Below are 18,990 nucleotides of genomic sequence, written 5' to 3'. Positions count from 1 at the left end.
TAGTTGTAATTTCTTAATTTTAAAACCTCTTCTCTGTGGGCTTGTGATATAATGTTATTTAAAATTGTTATAATTTATTATTATTATTTACTTTAGCACTACAAGTTCAAATCAAAAGTAGCTATTGCTGCTTTCCATATGGAAGCTGTTTGGTGGCTCAGAGTTGATCGCTAGGCTCCTGCTGCTCCTGTTAACAGTAGTATGAATACAGAGTGAGGAAGCCTAATGAATGTCCCCGAGCCAAACAGTTTCTGTTTATATCTTCTATTGTTAAGTAACTGGAAACAACTATTGCTATGGTGGTACCGAACAAATATTGTTCACCGCTTCTAAAGCAGTAGTCCTTTCATTACCCCTGAAAGAATCTATTACTGCTGTACGGGTTACATTACCCTGCTTTAGAAGATACTTGTGATAAAAAATTTTTTTTGTGTGAAATGGATCTAAGATGATCATATTGCCTAAAATTTTAAGTTGTTCTGACATCTAACATAGTATTTGGATGATATTTATAGAAATATCCCAATTTGACTGCTGCACATTTAGAAATTTAATATTAATGAGTTGTGTAAAGTTTTATATTTTTTAAATGATATAGGTTATTTTTAAAATGATATAGTTCATCCCAGTTTTGCATAAAAATGATCACCTGAATCATATTTTGATCCCTCAATTCTTCCTATTACTTGATATATATATTTTTTCTACAAATGAGAGCAGAGCGTTTATATATTTATATAGAACCTAAATAATGGGTTCAAATCACTTAGTTTTTAAGAGTTTTTGAATTCAAATTAGCAATTCAAAAACAGAGCTCTTTTAACAATGCATTGCTCTGCAATTCATGAATTTCATTTACTGAGTTTTTTGGGTTTTTTTCCCTGATAACAATGGCAGAATTCATGTTCATCAGTAAGCATGTTGTTCTTTATATCAGCTGTTCTTGAATGTGATAAGTTTTCACAGATGGAAAATGCTTAGATTTCTTATTTTTTTTTCTGATTTGGAAAACAGAAGCATGGAATGTTTCATGATGTCAATACCAATATGTTCCCTTTGCTATTTTTGAGTTTTTCAAAATGCTAGTTTTTCTCCATTTACTAAGATACATCAGTATGCACAATATGCTGTTTATCCAGTGGAAAAATTAAATACCATTCATTACATTTCTGTTTTACTTCTTTTAATAAGGAATTAAATTATTACATAATTCTATATGTACTGGTGCTTAAAAACTAAGGTATAAAAAAAAATCTTTTATCAGATTTTGAAATATGTAAATAAGTTTGATTAACCAAAATTAGCATATTGATGAGTCTGATATATAAGTATAGCTATGACATTGATTTCCTGTATTGAGACAATGCTAATGCTGGTGGTAACATTTTCCTATTCTTGTTTAAGAGCAGATTGTATGCTCAGTATAGTTTCTGGTTGTGGGGAGGGTCTTGCGGCTGGCATCCATCCTATCTAGAGAATTCTACCCATACATGCTCTGTTGGATTGAGGATCTGGCTGGCCATTCCATACCGGTTGTACTTTCCCTCTAAAGGTATTGGTTCACTAGGAGAACTCTGAGGACATGAATTTATTATATATTAAAAGAAATCCTGGAACAGTTGCTCTTACAAAAAGAACATGAAGATTTCATTTGAATAATTTCAGCTAGTAATGTTCACCATAGAAATGTACTAATTTCACTCAAAAATACTGAAGAATTTGCTCATATCTTCAAAGCTTAGGTCCTGTTTGTTCTGCCCAAGGTTTTTTTTTTGTAGCATGTCATTCTTCATTGGACTCTTTCCCCCACCCCAATTTGATCTTTTTTACTATACTGTTTGAGCAGCATAGTTAGTCCAGTTACCATTGTTTTTGCTAAATTGTTCTGTCCATTTCTAGATTAGTTGATTTCAGATAATTTTTCCTAGATTTCTTTCAGTTTCTTTTCTTACTTCCTGGTTTCTATTGCTACTCTATGACATTAGTACTACTAAGAGAGTAGCATGCTAATTTTTTTTTTTCATTTCTTTTCTTAATAAATTATGATAAATTTTATTATTTTAAGTTTAACAAGTGTTGTTTTCTTTCATCTGTTGTAACACAAGTTTATTTATATTTTAGGTTCTTCATATATTAGCATTTGCTCTGTTATTTAGTGTTCTTCTTCATCCAGAAGCAATATCTAGTAGGTTTGCCACATGGGCAGGAAATGGGGTTGGAACTACATCACCTCAGACTGTTGCAGGTGGTGCCATGGCACCTGAATACTACAGCCCCCAACTACCTGATCTCAGTGCTGGACCTGCAGCAAATTATGCTTTCAGCAGAGAAAAATGGCAGCTTCGTAAGTTTATCTAACAATTTTCTGTTTCTCAGTGAAATTATGAAAAAGTATTAGCACTGATAAGTCTTATTATAAATAGCTATAAACTGAGTTAACGTAATATGATTTGCTTGCAAGATAAATGAAAAAATATCAATGTTAGTTACTGATTCTATACCTTGACAAACTTAGTTATAAAGTGTATAATAGTCATTTTCAATAGTTACTTTGTCATGATTTAATCAAATGCAGCTTAAGTCATATACTATAATTAAATATTTCCATGAAATTAACTTAATGTCTAAAACAATTAAAATACATTGATTATAACGTTCTCGAATCCAGTGGTTCTCCACCTGTTACCTTTTGTAGAAGGATCTATGATCAAATACTATTTAAGTCTTCTGAAATTCTTGAAGGCCCCTTCAATCAGAGCTGTAGTTGGCAAACCCTACTCCCTCTGTCTGAGACTGCTAACTATAGCTGAAATACCCAGAAAGCCTGCAAATTTTTGTAGGTATTTCAACACCAATAATTTGCAGTGAAAACAGAACACACACACACAACATAATAAAGATATTATTTTGACACTGAATGCAATTGTCAACAGCCATGTGGGCTTGAACTGATGTCCACTCAAATACATGTGCTTTTGAACTTGATCACATGGCTCACATCACACATAGTGGGCGACCAAGAGGAAACAATAGAATGGTTAACATCATGAGCTATCAAACTTGGTTTTATACCATATAAACTGCTTGTTTTCAACCTTCATGTCTTTTATTCAAGTTTGAAAGTGAGTACAGCAATACACCGCATAGTACTGATAATTGGTACTGAAACTATTGTGTTATGTGAAACCGTGCTGATTGAGGTATAATTATAATGGGTTTTAATTGAATGCGTACCAGAGAAACAATTTGCACTTGATAGCCAGTTAAAAGGATTGGAAATTTAAAAAAATATTGCAAAAAATTTTATTAATGAAAAGGTAACATCATGTGAGATGAGAAAAAAGCTTTAAAAAAGCGGTTGTTTATTTAGGTATTTCAATAATGAAGTCTGGTGAAGCCATCTCTTCTTTTTCTTGGCGTACACATCTTTGTAGCATCGAATCCCATCTTTTAAAATTTGATGTATCTCGATGCTACGTTCACCATTCAGATTTCCATTCTTAATCGCCTCGCAGGCCATGTCAACCCCCCCCCCCCCAAAAAAAAAAAAAAACTTTCTCCAGGTCTTCTGTTGAAAATTGTTTTGGTGGCACTTCAGTGTTATCCACTTCAGAATAGTTTTCCTCTTCTGCATATACAGTTTGCTTGTCAATTTCAAGGAGAGTTGCATCGTCTAAGTCATTTGCATGTGAGTCAATGCAGTCACGTACATTGGCAGTGTCCAAAGTTTCTAATCCAAAGTCTTTTCCGACCTTCACAATGTTTTCGGAAATTATCTGTACTTGCGATTCAAAACCAGTGAAATCAAATGGGGCAAAACATGTTGCCAAACAGAACGCATGTTGTTGGCAGTGATTTCTAGCCAAGATGCAGATATATTTTCGATCGTATTTAAAGGGGTAAAAAACAAATTTTGAAATGAAAAGTTTGAAAGACTATCATGTCGTCTCATCAGGATTGAATTAAGAATACTGAACACTGTTGCACGTTGCAGCTGACTTCCTGAAGGGAGCTAAAGTACCATGTGCATGCTAGACAATAGGATTGGCACTGCAACCTATACTTATAGTACCTGTTTAGGCTATTGAATGAGTTTTAATATGTACAATAAATTTTCAACCTAAACTTAATTGAAAACCATGTTATAGTGAAACCCGTGCTGTTTGAAGCAGTGCTAAGCGAGGTATTTCTGTAAATCCTATAGGTTGACAGTGAATTTCAGTGTTGGTGGAATCTATATTGTAGTTATCATTAATCAGATGGAAGGTTTCAAATAACATAAGCACTATCAGTTTGTTGATTTAGCCATTACTTTAGGAGCTGAAGTAAGGTTATTAGAAATAATTGGATAATGAGTAGTGATGTGTTCTCCTTAAGAATTGGTTGGATGGTATATGCAAATTTCATTCAAAAATGAAATGTAGAAAATTACAGCAATTGCTGTAATTTTCTACGTTAAAAATGGAAATTGTTTTCCACTGGAGTTTACAGCCTTCAATGTTAAGTGTTTCAATGTAGCAGTTACAAATATGCTGTACACTTTTGTGGTAGCTTGTGGACCCCAGTGTCCACTCGTTTCCCAAGGACCTTTTAATGACATTTGAAATTGAGACATTGATTAAAATAAAATTATTCTGGATTCTTCTAATCTTTTTATTGAAAAACCAAAAGTAGTTAGTGGGGATGTATTTGGTATGATATGGACGTTTATTAATACAATATGGAAAATGGAATGGATTTTACCTTTAAACGAAATTGCAGAAGAATCAACAGATGTAAAGTATTTGGAAATATTAATGAACAGAAGTTGTAGCCAATGATTTTAATAAGGAACCAGAAAATGTGAAATCTTCATCTCTCCCCATTTCTAGTCTTCTCCTTTGATCTCTTGCCCATCATTTTTGCTTCAATTACATCTCTTAACAAAAATCCCTTAGTACATGTCCTTTCTTTGTTTTCTCTATAGCCTTTGTCATACTTCAGTTTTTTTCCCCCCCCTGTCCTCAGTATAAGAATAAGCACCTGCTCTATATTAAGTAAAATTTGTGCTGTATGCAATGCAGGGTTGAGATATATATATACAGTAAAACCTTGTTATTTTGATATCAAATAATTCGAAGTTAAGAGTAGTCCCCAGCAAACACCATAGAATTTTGCGTACTTCTTAGTTCAGACAATTCGAAATACGTGTACAATGAAATTCAAAGTCATTATCTGGTCCAGTGAATTGCAAACATGTCGTTTTATTCAAAATCTCCAATCATATTGCATGTTTACGTGGATAAGTTTCTGTGCTCAAATAGTGCTTTCCTTCTCCTTTTACCGAGCTATACATTTTTGGTTTATCAGACGCCCATTCAAGGTCATTCTGGATTATTGAAGTCTGCATGGGACATAGCCTTGAACTTGAGAAAGCATGCCATTTAGCTCATTATATTTTCTCCTTGACGCTTTTTTAATATTATTATGGTTTTTTTTAGTGCAGGATTTAGAGGTTCTGCTGTATAAATTTTAAATGCAATATGATAGAATACTATCATGTGTTAGATCGGTGTTTCTCAAAGGGTGTGCCGCAAAATTTTCCAAGTGTGCCGCAAAATCTTAAAAAAAAAACTAGCGTTTTTATTTTAACATCATTGTCCGAATATTTTATTTTGGTTGTAAGAATTGTTTGCATAACACAAATATAATATAAGTATAAATAAAAAAAATGTTAATATTATTCTTCGTTCTATTTATTTAATTTAGAAATTTCTTCTTCTATGACTACATTGGTGTGCTGCGAAATTTTTCTTCTTTGGAAAATGTGCCACGAGAGTAAAAAGATTGAGAAACACTGTGTTAGATTATACTTCCCTTAAGGCAGTTTTTTCTTTCTCTTATAGAAAAATTCTATTTTGGTAAATACATTAGAAGAAAGGGCTATGAAATGGCTACAAAGTGGAAATATAATGAGCTAAATATATCGGAAAAGTTAAATCTGATTCGCGAGGTTGATAAAGGAGTGAAAACCAAAATAAATTGCAAAATAATATGGTATTCCATTTTCAACTCTCTTGACGATTTCTTAAAAATCGTGATGCCATAGAAAAACAACTCGAGAAAGGAAACGATGTTGGAAGGATGAAGAGAACACTGGGTGCAAAGCACGAACATATAGATGAGGGAAGAAGAGTAAGGAAAGGGTAACGGTTCTGCTTTGTTGCAATTCAGATGGAAGCGAAAAGTTGCAGCCCTTGATCATCAGAAAATATGAAAAACCACGATGTTTCAAAGGAGTGAAACACCTGCCTTGCATTTAAAAGATTAACAAAAATGTATGGATGATGGCAAAATTATTCTGTGAGTGGATGCAATGTCTTGATAGGAAGGTGACTGGTCAAAATCATGAAATTCTTTTCTTGATGGACCGATGTGCAGCGCACAACTGTGAAGGATTTGCTCTAAAAAAATTAGCCTTCTTTACCTACCGGCAAACACAACCAGCTACATGCAGCCTCTAGATCAGGGAATTATTTACCATGTTAAAGGGTTATACCGGAAAATACTGGTGAGATACCTCATCAGGGAAATGTCCAGGAACATTCCCATTATGTAAATTAAGAAGTGGAACGTGCTGGACGCAATGAGAGACATAGTTTCGTGGGAAGAAACTCCTTCCTCTGTCATTCAACACTGCTTCAGAAAGGCTGCTTTTGGTGAAGAAAATTGATGACTATGATGCACAAGAAGACTTCGTATGGCCTGAGCTGCAAGTTGAAATGGAGTGTGCAACCAATTTTGACGACTATAAAGTGTGACAACAGTGTCATCACTACTTCAGATTACCATGTGAATGCCAGTACTTCATATTAAACTTTATAGTTTCTCCCAAATTCCTTGTATTACTAACTATATTAACATTAGTGCTACCCAAATGAACTAATTGAGACCGGAGGTAGTTCGGTCTTCCGATTTGTTCGGATTTTTGAGCTTATCAAAAATAGTTCTGGAGAGTTAAAAAGAGGTTTAGAAATAAAAACACTAAGTTGTACTTACCTATTTTTATTCATAGGTAACAAAACAAATGGAACTTTTGGTCACAATAAAACATATGTATAGACCTTTAATGAAAATAATTATTTTTTGCTGCACCATTCTGGAACTTTTTCTTTGCTGCCAGATCTCTCTTTTTTTCACCAAGAGTAGTTGAGTTGGACAGTTTGTGCTCGTACCTAGCCCTTGTGGGTAGCACATAGGGCTTGCATAAAACCGAGAAATTTCAAAACAGAGTTTAACCAAAGTTTACTCTTAAAACTGATTTTCTCAGACTTAGGGAAAATAATTAAAAGCTTATAACACAGGTATTTATTTTATCTTGGGTAGATTGTACAAATTGTAATCAAATCTTTTAAACAAAGTCTATCACCTCTTATAGTAAAAAAAAAAAAAAATTAAAAAATTAAAATGCTCCAAAAAAGTAACCAGCTTGAGATTATACAAAATTACATTGTATTCAAATCCTTTGAATAAAAACTATCTTCTTGTATAGTAAACAAAAAATAATAAGCCCTATAATAATAAATAAATAAAAATAGTGTGAAAAAAACAGCTTGGGGAAATTGCTATTTATTGCTCAGCTTTTTTCTGAAAATGATCCTTTAAAAAAACACAGTATATTAAGCATTTTTCCTGATAGACTTGACCTTATTTTTGTGTTAGAGAGACCAGTGATTGGACACTTGTTGGTTTAATGGTCAGCAGTGCTCTATAAACTTTCTCCAGCTTTTCACTTCTACTGCTAGTGCCTCCAAAATTTTAAATTCTTTGCTGGTTTCCAATTCACTCGGATATTTTGAAGGCTCTTCAGTTAATCTCTTTATTACACTATCATACTCTCGCATGAGTGTATCTCCAACATCAGAACTAGACGAGTCTGTTTTCTTCTAAAAGAACAGTTCGTTTATTTTCAGCTTCTTCATTCAATGCTAAGGCTCCTTCGGAATGTTTTGCAAATAATCTCTGATAAATCTCTTCAGCATGCTTTTTCAAAACTTTCTTACTTGGAAAATTAAAAGTTCTTGAACCTGAATCTTCTTTCCTAAACTTTTTGGGGTTGTGTAGATAGCTCAGTAAAGCCACAGTTTGGCAATTTCATCTTGCATTGTAACACTGCAAAAGGCTTTGGAAAAACTTTAAAGCAAATGGTTTTTCTGCTGTATCAAGCTTAGCAAGCAGAAATTCTATTGAAGACTCTGCTTTAAATAAGTCTGTATCTTCTGAGGTTATAGCCTTCAGAATCATTTCAACTGGTCACAAGTTTCACATAGCAATTCAAGTGTTTTTCAGTCATCGTCAGAGACATCTTCAGTTGACAGTGCACATATAGCATTTGGAATGCAATTTTTCAATTTCAAAAATCTCTCAATCATATAGAATGTGCTATTCCATCTAGTCTTGCAATCTAATATAAGTTTATATTCTTTCCCATTAAATTTTGCTTTAACAAAATTTTGTAATATGTCATTTTTGGTAGGCGATTTTCAAAAAAGCTTGCAAATTTTTCTGACTTTCTGATTGGCCATTGGATTGAAGAAATAAATGAGCTCATTGGTAAAGTCTGTTTGATAAAGCATGCCTTGCTGTCTTTCTTCAACTTCTTCATCATCACTACTTTCTTCATTATTTTCATCATTGTCTTTGGGAGACTCAGAGACTGTGGCACCATAATTGATTGCTTTTTCATAAAGTACATCTATAACTGACAGATGTATACAATGGGCTATACATTGTTGATTATTAGGCGTAATTTGCTTACCAAACTTAATCATCATTGCTGCTCCATCGGTGGTGCAGGCAACAATATCCTCATCCAAGTTCAAACCAAATTCCTTCAAGTGTCCATTCACAATTTGCTCAGTTCTTCTGCCATCAAGTGAACATTTAATCTCAATAAGACCTAACGACCAATGATTGTCTTTTGAATGCACATTTATATTCATATACCTTTTATTTTGTATAGACGTATATTTGTCTAGAGTCAATGAATACCGTGCACCCAAAACCAATGAATTTTTGAAATGCCGAATGAGTTCTTCTTTCTTAGTTTTATAATAATTCAGAATCATATTTTTAATTCCATTCACTGAGGCTGGTGGTAATTTATTGTATTTATTTCTTTGAAGGTGAAGGCTTGATTGTATAAACTCACTCTTGGCAATTGAATTAAAAGAAAATCCATCTGAAGCAGCTAATTTTGAAATCTCTTCTTCCATAGATTTTTTAACGATAAAGTTTTCTAATGTTCTTACCATTTTTACGGGAGGTTCACTGTTATCTTGTTTAATGTCAATCTGATGCATTTTCTTTAAATGCAACATCAAAGATGATGTAGATCCTCCAGACGACTTCATTATCTTCTGACATTTCGAACGTTGTGCTTCATCTTTGCTTTTTCAAGCAAAATAATTCCATACATTTGATTTCATCTTAGACATTAAGAGTAATAAATATTAATTAGTAGGAATTTATATCACCGACAATTTTAAATAAAAATATTGAAGATAACAAAGGCACAATACTATGCGTCACTCCCACAAGCACTGAATGAAGAGTCTAAACGAGGCAAGTTAACCCCTGGCACCACCATGTCGTGACGGGACTAATTGTATGTCTTTCATTGCTGCAATTAAAGTTTCAAAATTTTCACGAAAGAAATTTTTTATTTATTTACTTGCAATTGTTTTCCCCCAATTAAATTTATTGTATTTTCAAAATTACATAAAAGCTAAATTTGGTGAAGCTGCTTTTTTGGAGAACATTTGATTGCAAATTTAATAGGAATAAAGAAGCAAAAAACTTTCTACGATTGAAATTTGATGCAATATTCAGCGAATCTGTTTCTAGTGAGTAACCAGCCGACCTGGCTAGCCAGGTGGGTAAAGTGCCTGCCTGGCAACCTGGTCGCGGGTTCGAATCCCGCCTCGGGCTTGGATCAGAGTAAAATGCAAAAAAAAAAAAAATTTGGTAGGTGCATTATGGCCACAGAAGCCGATGCACCAAAAAAAAAAAAAAAAGGGTGGGTAGGTGGGTAACCATCAATAAGGCACGTTCAATAACTTGCCTGGCGAACAAGATAGACGGAATGGAGAAATGTTGAGCATTTTATTTTACGCTATTGCTCCGACTCACTCAGTCGTAAATGAGTACACCTGCATTGTGCCATGATACAGGTGGGAAGATAAAAGGTAGCCCTCCTAGATTTGGGCCACTTGCCCATGAGATTCGTACCTTAAAATAAAATAAAAAACATGTTTAAAACATAAAGCAGTTCAACGATCCAGGCAAACGAACAAACAAAAGAAAATGTGCATAACAAAAAACTATATTCGAGGGCTAACTAAGAAAATATTCGAATCCGATTTTAGAAGCTCGGTTTCGGTTTTAACAACTCAATATGAAAACAGATTTAACTGGTTTTATAAAACTGGTTTGCAAGCCCTAGTAGTACAGTTGGTAGAATCACTGTCCTCCCCACCCTGGGTGAGTTCAAGTCATGTCAATGATGGGAGGAATTTTTATGGGCTTTTTCACAACATGGCTGAGTTAGTTGGTCTCAGGCAAGGGAAGCAGGGTTTTTTCACCCTGACACTTGGGTTTTTTTTGTCCAGCAAACAGAAAATCAACCACAGATATACACTGAACCAAGGGTGGCAAAACTATGGCACACGGAATTCAGAGCATCCCAAAAAAAATTTCAAACCTTGAGTCGTGACCTGTGCATGCCCATTCTCTCTGCTAGGCATGTAATGACATTGGACCATTTAGTAAATAGCTGTATTCCTACAGTGATTTGTTTCTGAACCAGCCTGCACTCTGGTGTTCTTTACGGATTTTGGCTCTCATTTAAATGACTTGAATGCCAAATTACAGGTTCTGGTAAAGACCCTTGATGTTATGTTCGATAACATTAAGGCATTTGAAATTAAGCTGGGAGTTTTTAAACACAGTGTACTGTGGCCATTTTAAATATTTCCCAAACTTAAAAAGATACGTCATTGATCTTGAAACTGATAAGAAAACAGGCCATCAGAGCCTTCAAATGCAATGTCTGAACATCATTGAGTCAACTGTTGAACAGTTTCTTCAAGATTTGTCAAGTTTGGAGAATTGGAAGAAACTGTAAAATTCATTAAGTTTGCAGACAACATAAAACTAGCTGAACTGAACCTGAAAATGTTTCAGTTGATTGATCTGAATGATTTTGAACGTGCGATTGATTGATTGATTTTCAGAGCAGCTCAATTAGGAAGCAGAAATTTATCGATCTCAGAGCTGATTTAGAAAATATTAAAAGTGACTATTAGTGACGGGATTAGCAAAGAAAACTGCAGAAAATGGTGTTAAAAGTTTGGAATTCTATTCCTGAAACTTTTGTCTGTTTAAAAAATCTGGCAACAGCATCATTAACAATTTTCTCACAACATATTCTTGTGAGTCGTTCTCAGTGATGAACTTTTAAGTCTAGTCATAGGAGTAGTCGCACAGATGAAACTAGTGCTGTATTCATGGCTCTAAAAGTTAAAGTATAAGCCTGATGTAAAGCATCTGTTGTCAATCGTGCAGCAACAGAAAACTCTCACTGATGTTTTATAGTTATAATATGAGAGGTTTATCATATTATATTAAATTATTTGTTCTGTAAGTTAAAATTTAAATTTTTGTTATGAAGGATTTTATTTTAATACTTTTATAAAAGCATCTTTGAAATGTCTTTTATTTCATTCTTTTTTTGGTTATGCTTTTGTCAAGCAAAACGTGTGTTGTCTTATGTAAGGCGGACCCTAAACGTTAGTTCGTCTCCGCCATGGTTCTCTGTGATGATATACAGAACTCAGTACAGTGTCCAGAAATGAGTGTAGTGCTGTGTTTGTGTAGTGTGTGTGTTGTTTAGTTGTTTCTCGCCACTTTTCTACCAGGAAGCAGCAATCAGCAGGAATGCTGCTTCCCAGTACCCGTCCATGCCACGAGGAGTTGGGCTCAACTATACATTTACTAAACTAAATGTAATATTTCCAGCACCCATGGGAAGAAGCACAAATCCTATGGGTGCAGCGGTCTCCTATAATCACGTGTGGCGGTGAATACCACGAAGAATCCCACATCCACTGGAGATAGTGTTAATAGCAGTGGATGCCAGCAGTTCCTGTACCCAATAAGCCAATTCTAGTCCCTTTAGCAACTTTTTTTTTTTTTGCCTTGCTAGCCCCTGAAGGGGCTAGCAAGGGAAAAAAAAAAAAAAAAAAATGTTGCTAAAGGGACTAGCATAATTCACAATTAAAAAAAAAATGAATGACAAAATATTACATTTCAAAAAAAATAAATAATAAATTTAATTAGATAATGTTTAAAAAAATTATTATTATTAAAAAAATAAAATAAGGAAAGAAAAGAGAGTAATAAAGGTTACACTATTCTAGGGAAATAATAATGCTGAACTTCAACACAGGAAGGTCATAAGGAATAGTTTTGTTGTGTACAGAAGTCTGTCCTCATTTCGAGACGTTGATGGACAGACGTCCACTTCTTGGATCATCATGAACATTCTCACGTCTGTCTTTAAAACCACTTGTATGAGAAAAATAACTATACAGTACTGTGCAAAATTCTGAGTGGTGCGCGAGGATAGTTAGGCAATTTTGTCACACACCCTTAAAAAGCTTCGCCACTGAACAGTATGGACTTAGCTGCTGATGCCCCCATAACCCAACTACAACAATAAACAGTATCTTCAAGGTATGGGTGATTAGCTGTTCTCGTGGTTTTCTTTGCACCTTCTGAATCAAGTTTTGATGCGAAATTTCAAATATTTTCCTTGTGATTTTTAATTTCTGTTAAAGTGGTTTAAGGACTCTTCAACCTCGTAAATATTTTGCTAATGAAGACCCACTTTCTCCCATTGAACGTGTTTAAAATGTCAATCTTTGCTTTAATTGTTAAAAATTTCTGCTTCCTTTTTAAAAGATGAAGATCATAGCTTCAGTACGGTATTGTTGTAATTGGTTTCAGGAGCATCAGCAACTAAGGCCTTATATAATCCCATTATATAAGGCCTATGTTAGACCACACTTGGAATACTGTGTTCAAGTATGGAGACCGCACCTAAAGAAAGACATCGAGCTTCTTGAAAGGGTGCAAAGAAGGGTAACTCGCCTGGTGAGATCGGCAAAAGGGCGTCCTTATGAAGAAAGACTTCGAATATGTGGGTTGCAGAGTTTGGAAACTAGACACCTTAGGGGAGATTTGATTGAGGTGTTTAAGGCTCTGAGAGGCATCAGTAAAATGAATGAGGACAAAATTTTCAAGATTATAAATGATGCTAGAACTAGGGGACATAAATTCAAGTTACGCGGGGAAATGTTTAGATTGGACTGCAGGAAGTTTTATTTTAGCCAGCGAGTTATAAATTACTGGAATAAGTTGCCTTCATGGGTGGTAGAGGCCGACAGTTTGGGGAAATTCAAAGGTCATCTGGATAGTACTTTCGGGTAAGGGAAGCGCATAGGATGATAGGATTAATTTCCTTTTTATTTAATTTTTAATTTCATTTTATTATTTTTATTTATTTATTTATTATTTATTTATTAATTATTATTATTTATTTTTTTTGGCTGGTGCAGCATAAGCCATAGGCTTTCTTGCACCATACGGCCGTTACTAATACTAATATTGCTCCATGTAATGCTGTCTGTAAATTGTGTGTGATCAATTTTGTTTGCTGGACGAAAAACCTGAGTTTCTGGGAGAAAAAGCCACTGCCACCCTCACCTGAGACCAACTAACTCAGCCACACTGAAAATGGCCCATAAAAATTCCTCCCGTCATTCAGTATGGTAAAATAAAACTCTGTAAATGTTCAGAATCTCTTCATTCCTATATCTAAACTTTGTAAACATTGTACTCCATATCTCACTTGTGCTTACCATGTTAGTTGCAATTTAATCTTGCCTTTGTTATTTATTGACGCTTTATCTTTTTCTTTTTTTTTTTTTTTTTTTACTGTTTTAGAATTTACTACAAAAAAAAAAGTCAGTAAACAGAAATATCAGATTACAAAGTTATGTTTAGTTAGTACTGTATGTACATAAGCATATTTTTATTTTGCTAACTTGTGGATAATATTATTCCAATTTTTGCATATCATTTAATTTTGTTAATTGGTAAGGTAAAATAAAAGTAAAATTTGTGCTTTATATCTTCATTTTATAGCCTGTGGATAATAATCCTCCGGTTTTCGCTTATTACAATTGCCATTTAATATAATCAAAATTCAGTTTTCAAATGTGCAATAACCAGACTTTAATGCAATTATTTTATGGTACCAGCATAAAATAAAATAAATAAATGCTGGCTTGTTCAGATTATTGGCATTTCAAATTATTGACTTTCAGATTTTCGATGCTCTACTGTAATAACTTTCCCCTAATGCCACATTGCTTCATTTTATACAGCACTTGTTCATGTGAGCCTGTTAAATCTTTACTGAAATCTAAGTAAATTATGTTTAACCCCAGTGGCTCACATCTGGTGGCTATGGGCTTGGCACACCCAAGGTCCTGAGCTGGATATCATCATTCTTCTCTTTCTTGGTGATTCTCTCTCTCTCGCTCTCAGGGTAACTTGGGAATTTTTTTGGCTGGTGCAGCATAAGTCTCGGGCTTCCTTGCACCATATGGCTAAAAATAATGTCAGTACCATGTTTTGATTACCTTATAATTCTTGATACATGATCCAGACTCGTGTTATATGATCATGCCCAGCTGACTTTTGCCATTGTAACTATCAATATATATTGAAGTACACCATTCGCCAATTAGCTGATGAAGAGGCACTTCATCTTGAAAGCTTCTATGTATTTTAACGCTTTTATCTTATTTTATCTCTGTTTTATCTTATGGATATATCATTTATTTATTTTAATAAATTTATTTTAACCAGTTAGTCAGTCAGTCATCACAAGAAACTTGGATGATACCTTAATTCTGTTGTTCACATGATTCTATATTAACAGGATGTTCCATAATTTCTCCTGCCACAGGTGTCAAATACGTCCTATGATTACTCATTTCATCTTTGAGCCATCATTGAGAACAAGAGGGACATTTGTATATCTCAGTCTGTAGAGGTGAAGTCCTCACCTAAATCCAAGGATGTTCTCATTATAATAGCTGAAGGTTCTAACTTCCTCTTTTGCTGCTTCCTTCAGTATAATTGGATAGGTTCTGTCAGCTGTATATGTAATAAGGCAGTAATTCTATAGAGTGATTTATATAGAGAGACGTAAATTGGCAGTTGCTCATAGCATGTCAGGACAGTCAAAAGGCTAACCATAAAATTACCAAAAAAACTTATCTACTTTGATTCTCTGAGTGAGTGAGTGCAATAACATCATTAAAAAATCTAATCCACCCAATCTTTAAGCAAATCCGATCACAGATAATTGTGTTTTCTTAAAGCAGACCAGAATTATTTTAACAGATTTTAACTGGTAATTGCACTACACAATAGAATCAGGCATAATATGGCCTTAGCAGCCCTTGTGCCATTAAACAACATATCAATCAACCAACCATAAAATTACCATTATGATTTAAGATGAAAAGTCAGTCAGGAGACAACATTGGTGATTGCAGCACCAAGAGAAGCAATATAGTCACAATTATAAGTGCTATATATTGAGACAGCTCCTAAGTTCATATAAATTATTGTAAAGCCAAGATTTGGTTTAAGGAGCTACTTAATTATAATGCTCAGGTTACATAGTACTTTGACAGATTTCTGGTCATAGTATTGTGTAACCTGAACATTGTAATATTCTGCAGCTCATGCCTGGGGTCACATTTTGTATTGATGTGGAAGTGCTCTTTACAGCAGTGTCGGATTTAATAAATGCAATTTCTCAGATTGTACCATCCACATACCACATAAAAAAAAATCATAGTATTAGTTTGATTAAATAGGTTATTAGTATTAGCTAGACTTTGCTGTTCTCAAGTTGCAATCTTTATTTGGAGAAAGCTCTAGAAGCTGATCATATCATAGTAAATACTGGTGTGTGTGTGTGTGTGTGTGTGTGTGTGTGTGTGTGTGTGTGTGTGTGTGTGTGTGTGTGTGTGTGTGTGTGCAGTAAGAATAAAAATGGGGTGAAAAGTTAATTAAGTGATAGTGGAGAGATAAAAATGACAGTTGTACCTGAGCATGCAAAGCAGCAGCACAGGATACAAAAGTTTATATATATATATATGAGGTAAAGGTAATAAATCTATTGAAAAGTGTGAAGATGAAGGTGTAAATTACACAATTCCAAAACTAATAGAAGGATAGCTGAAATAGGAAATATTGAAGGTGAGAGAAAGAATGTGAATATCCTATATGATGTCTTTTTATACATTAAAATAATTTTCCTCCTAGTGATATTTATTCAGCCATTGGGAGAAGAGAGATGTGGGTTACATGGTAATATGTAACAAGTACTAAAATATGTAACAGAAGCTTGTTTTACTGTGGTAAAGCAAGCTTCTGTCAAAGCGTGGTCACACACTGTTTATCTAACTTGACCACTCAGTACCATGCTTGATTTCCATGTGTAACATATTTATGCATAAAGTATTTTATTTTACTTTATCAAAAGAAGTGAGTGCAAGGAGCAAAGCCCCCTAGTAATGAATTAAATAAAATTATAGGCTGAATTGCATAGCCAATTAAAGAGAAGGGAACTGTAAATCAAAAATGATTAGCATTAGTAGAGGCATATGATGCAAGAAAGCAAGCTTATTCAGCATCAGCCAAAAAAAAAAAAAAAAAAAAAAAAACCACTCCCATTTCACCCCTCCGTTCGTTCGAAATACCTGTCCAGTTGAGCTTTAAATTTGTTTAGGCTATCAACTTCAACAACAAGTGATGGAAGTCTATTCCACAAACCAACTGCCCGCTGGCTAAAGGCAAATTTCCGCACATCTATCCGACATACGTCCTTCCTCAATTTGAATTTATGCCCTCTCACGTGATTATTCTGAGCAAGATGAAGAATCCCATTGGCATTGAGCATGCTCAAACCATTCAAAGCCTTATACACCTCTATCAGATCACCTCGCCGGTGCCTAGTCTCCAGACTCTGTAATTTGCAAAACTTAAGCCTTTCTTCGTAAGAGCAACCCTTTGTTCCATTTACTAATCTTGTTGCCCTTCTCTGTACCCGTTCCAGCAGCTCTACATCCTTCTTGAAATGAGGACTCCAGACATGTATACAGTACTCAAGATGTGGCCTAACCATTGCCTTATACAAGGGAATAATCACCTCCTTATCCCTGCTAGAAAAATTCCTGTATATCATTGACAAGACACCATGAGCTACTCTTGCAGCTCGTCTGCACTGCTCAGAGAACTTCATATCTGCCTGCACAATTACTCCCAGGTCCTTTTCATTCTCCACCACTGTCAGTGTAGTACCGCAGAGTTGATACGTTGCTCTGGGGTTACTGTATCCCATATGTAGTACTTTACATTTGTCAATGTTAAACTTCATTTGCCACCTCTCAGCCCATCTGTTCAACCTTTCCAGATCCTGTTGCAGCAGCATAGCGTCAGTAGTGTCCTTAACGACCCTGCCAACCTTTGTATCATCTGCAAACTTGGACATTAAACTTGATATCCCATCATCAATATCATTCATAAACACCGAAAACAACAACGGACCCAACACTGAACCTTGAGGAACTCCACTAATAACATTAGTCCACGTTGAGCAGTGTCCATTGATTACCACTCTCTGTCTTCTGCCACTCAACCATCCCCTTATCCATAGCAGCAATTTGCCTCCAATGCCACACTGCTCCAATTTGTGCAGCAGTCTTCCATGTGCAACAGTATCGAAAGCCTTTCTAAGATCCAAATATATAATATCAAAGTTATTCCCTGCATCCAGTTCTTTTGTGACTACATCATAGTATCCAATCAAATTGGTCAGGCAAGACCTGCCCTTAACAAAACCATGCTGCGTCTGAGCTATAACGGAATTCTTGTCTAGATGATCCTGCAGTGCTTCTTTAACCAGTGCCTCCATTAATTTACCTGGAACAGAAGTTAAACTACATCATGTTGTTGTCTATAATTACTTGTGTCAGCCTTTGATCCTCCTTTGTGAATTGGGGTTACATTTGCACATCTCCAGTCTATGGGTACCCCCCCCTGAGTCCAAAGAAGCTCTCATAATTATGGCTAGGGGTTTGCATACTTCCTTTGCTGCCTCCTTTAATATAACTGGATAGATCCCATCCACCCCGGGTGCCTTTCTTGTGTTTATCTTCAACAGTTTCTCCTCCACTTTACTCCCAGTTATTTCAAGATTCTGTAGCTTACTGCTAGAGTTGAATACACCTCTGGCATTCCCCTTGCTGAATAACCCCTCATGTGTGAATGTAGATGCAAAATACTCGTTTAGATTGTTAGCCACCTGAGCAGGATCCTCAACTGTTGAACCATCAATATCCAGTGGACCAATCTGATTCATCCCTTTCCTTCTCAAGTTAAAGTATGTAAAGAACTCTTTTCTGTTTTTCTTTGCATCCTTTGCCAATGATTTTTCGTAGTCTGCCTTTGCCTGCCTAATCTCCTTTGTGACTTGGTTACAGACCAACTTATATCTATCATAGGCTTCCATGTCACCCATTAATTTGTATGTATCCCATGCATTTTTCTTCTCTGCCACATGTCTCATTAGTTCATCTGACAACCATTTAGGCCTAAACCTTGAACAATATTTCTTAGTTGGTATGTAAAGCCTGGTAGCCACCAAGATTAGTTCCTTGAATGCTTCCCATTTTGAGTTTGCTGTTGGTAACATCATCAGTTGGTCCCACTGCACAGAATTTAAATACTGTCTCAGACCATCATAGTCTCCTTTACGAAAACAAAAACCCTTCCCTTTACCTCTGATGGTAGTTACCTCCTTGA

General features: G+C 35.0%; 1 protein-coding gene across 4 annotated transcripts in view; it reads left to right on the top strand.

Moving 5' to 3' along the window:
• LOC150087458 (lysosomal-associated transmembrane protein 4A) overlaps positions 1–18,990 on the top strand; it is a 93,687-nt gene that overhangs the window by 57,475 nt on the left and 17,222 nt on the right. For all 4 annotated transcript variants that reach the window (XM_090371200.1, XM_090371197.1, XM_090371196.1 and 1 more), the window contains one exon: positions 2,122–2,344. In XM_090371200.1, coding sequence (XP_090227326.1) covers positions 2,122–2,344 — 223 coding nt within the window. The remainder of the gene's footprint in view (positions 1–2,121; positions 2,345–18,990) is intronic.

Source organism: Mastigoproctus giganteus, chromosome 4 (genome assembly GCF_048544385.1).
Source record: "Mastigoproctus giganteus isolate SK-2022 chromosome 4, ASM4854438v1, whole genome shotgun sequence".
Lineage (NCBI taxonomy): Eukaryota > Metazoa > Arthropoda > Arachnida > Uropygi > Thelyphonidae > Mastigoproctus > Mastigoproctus giganteus.
Note: the sequence above shows the minus strand (reverse complement) of the source record. Positions and strands in the feature narration are given on the sequence as shown.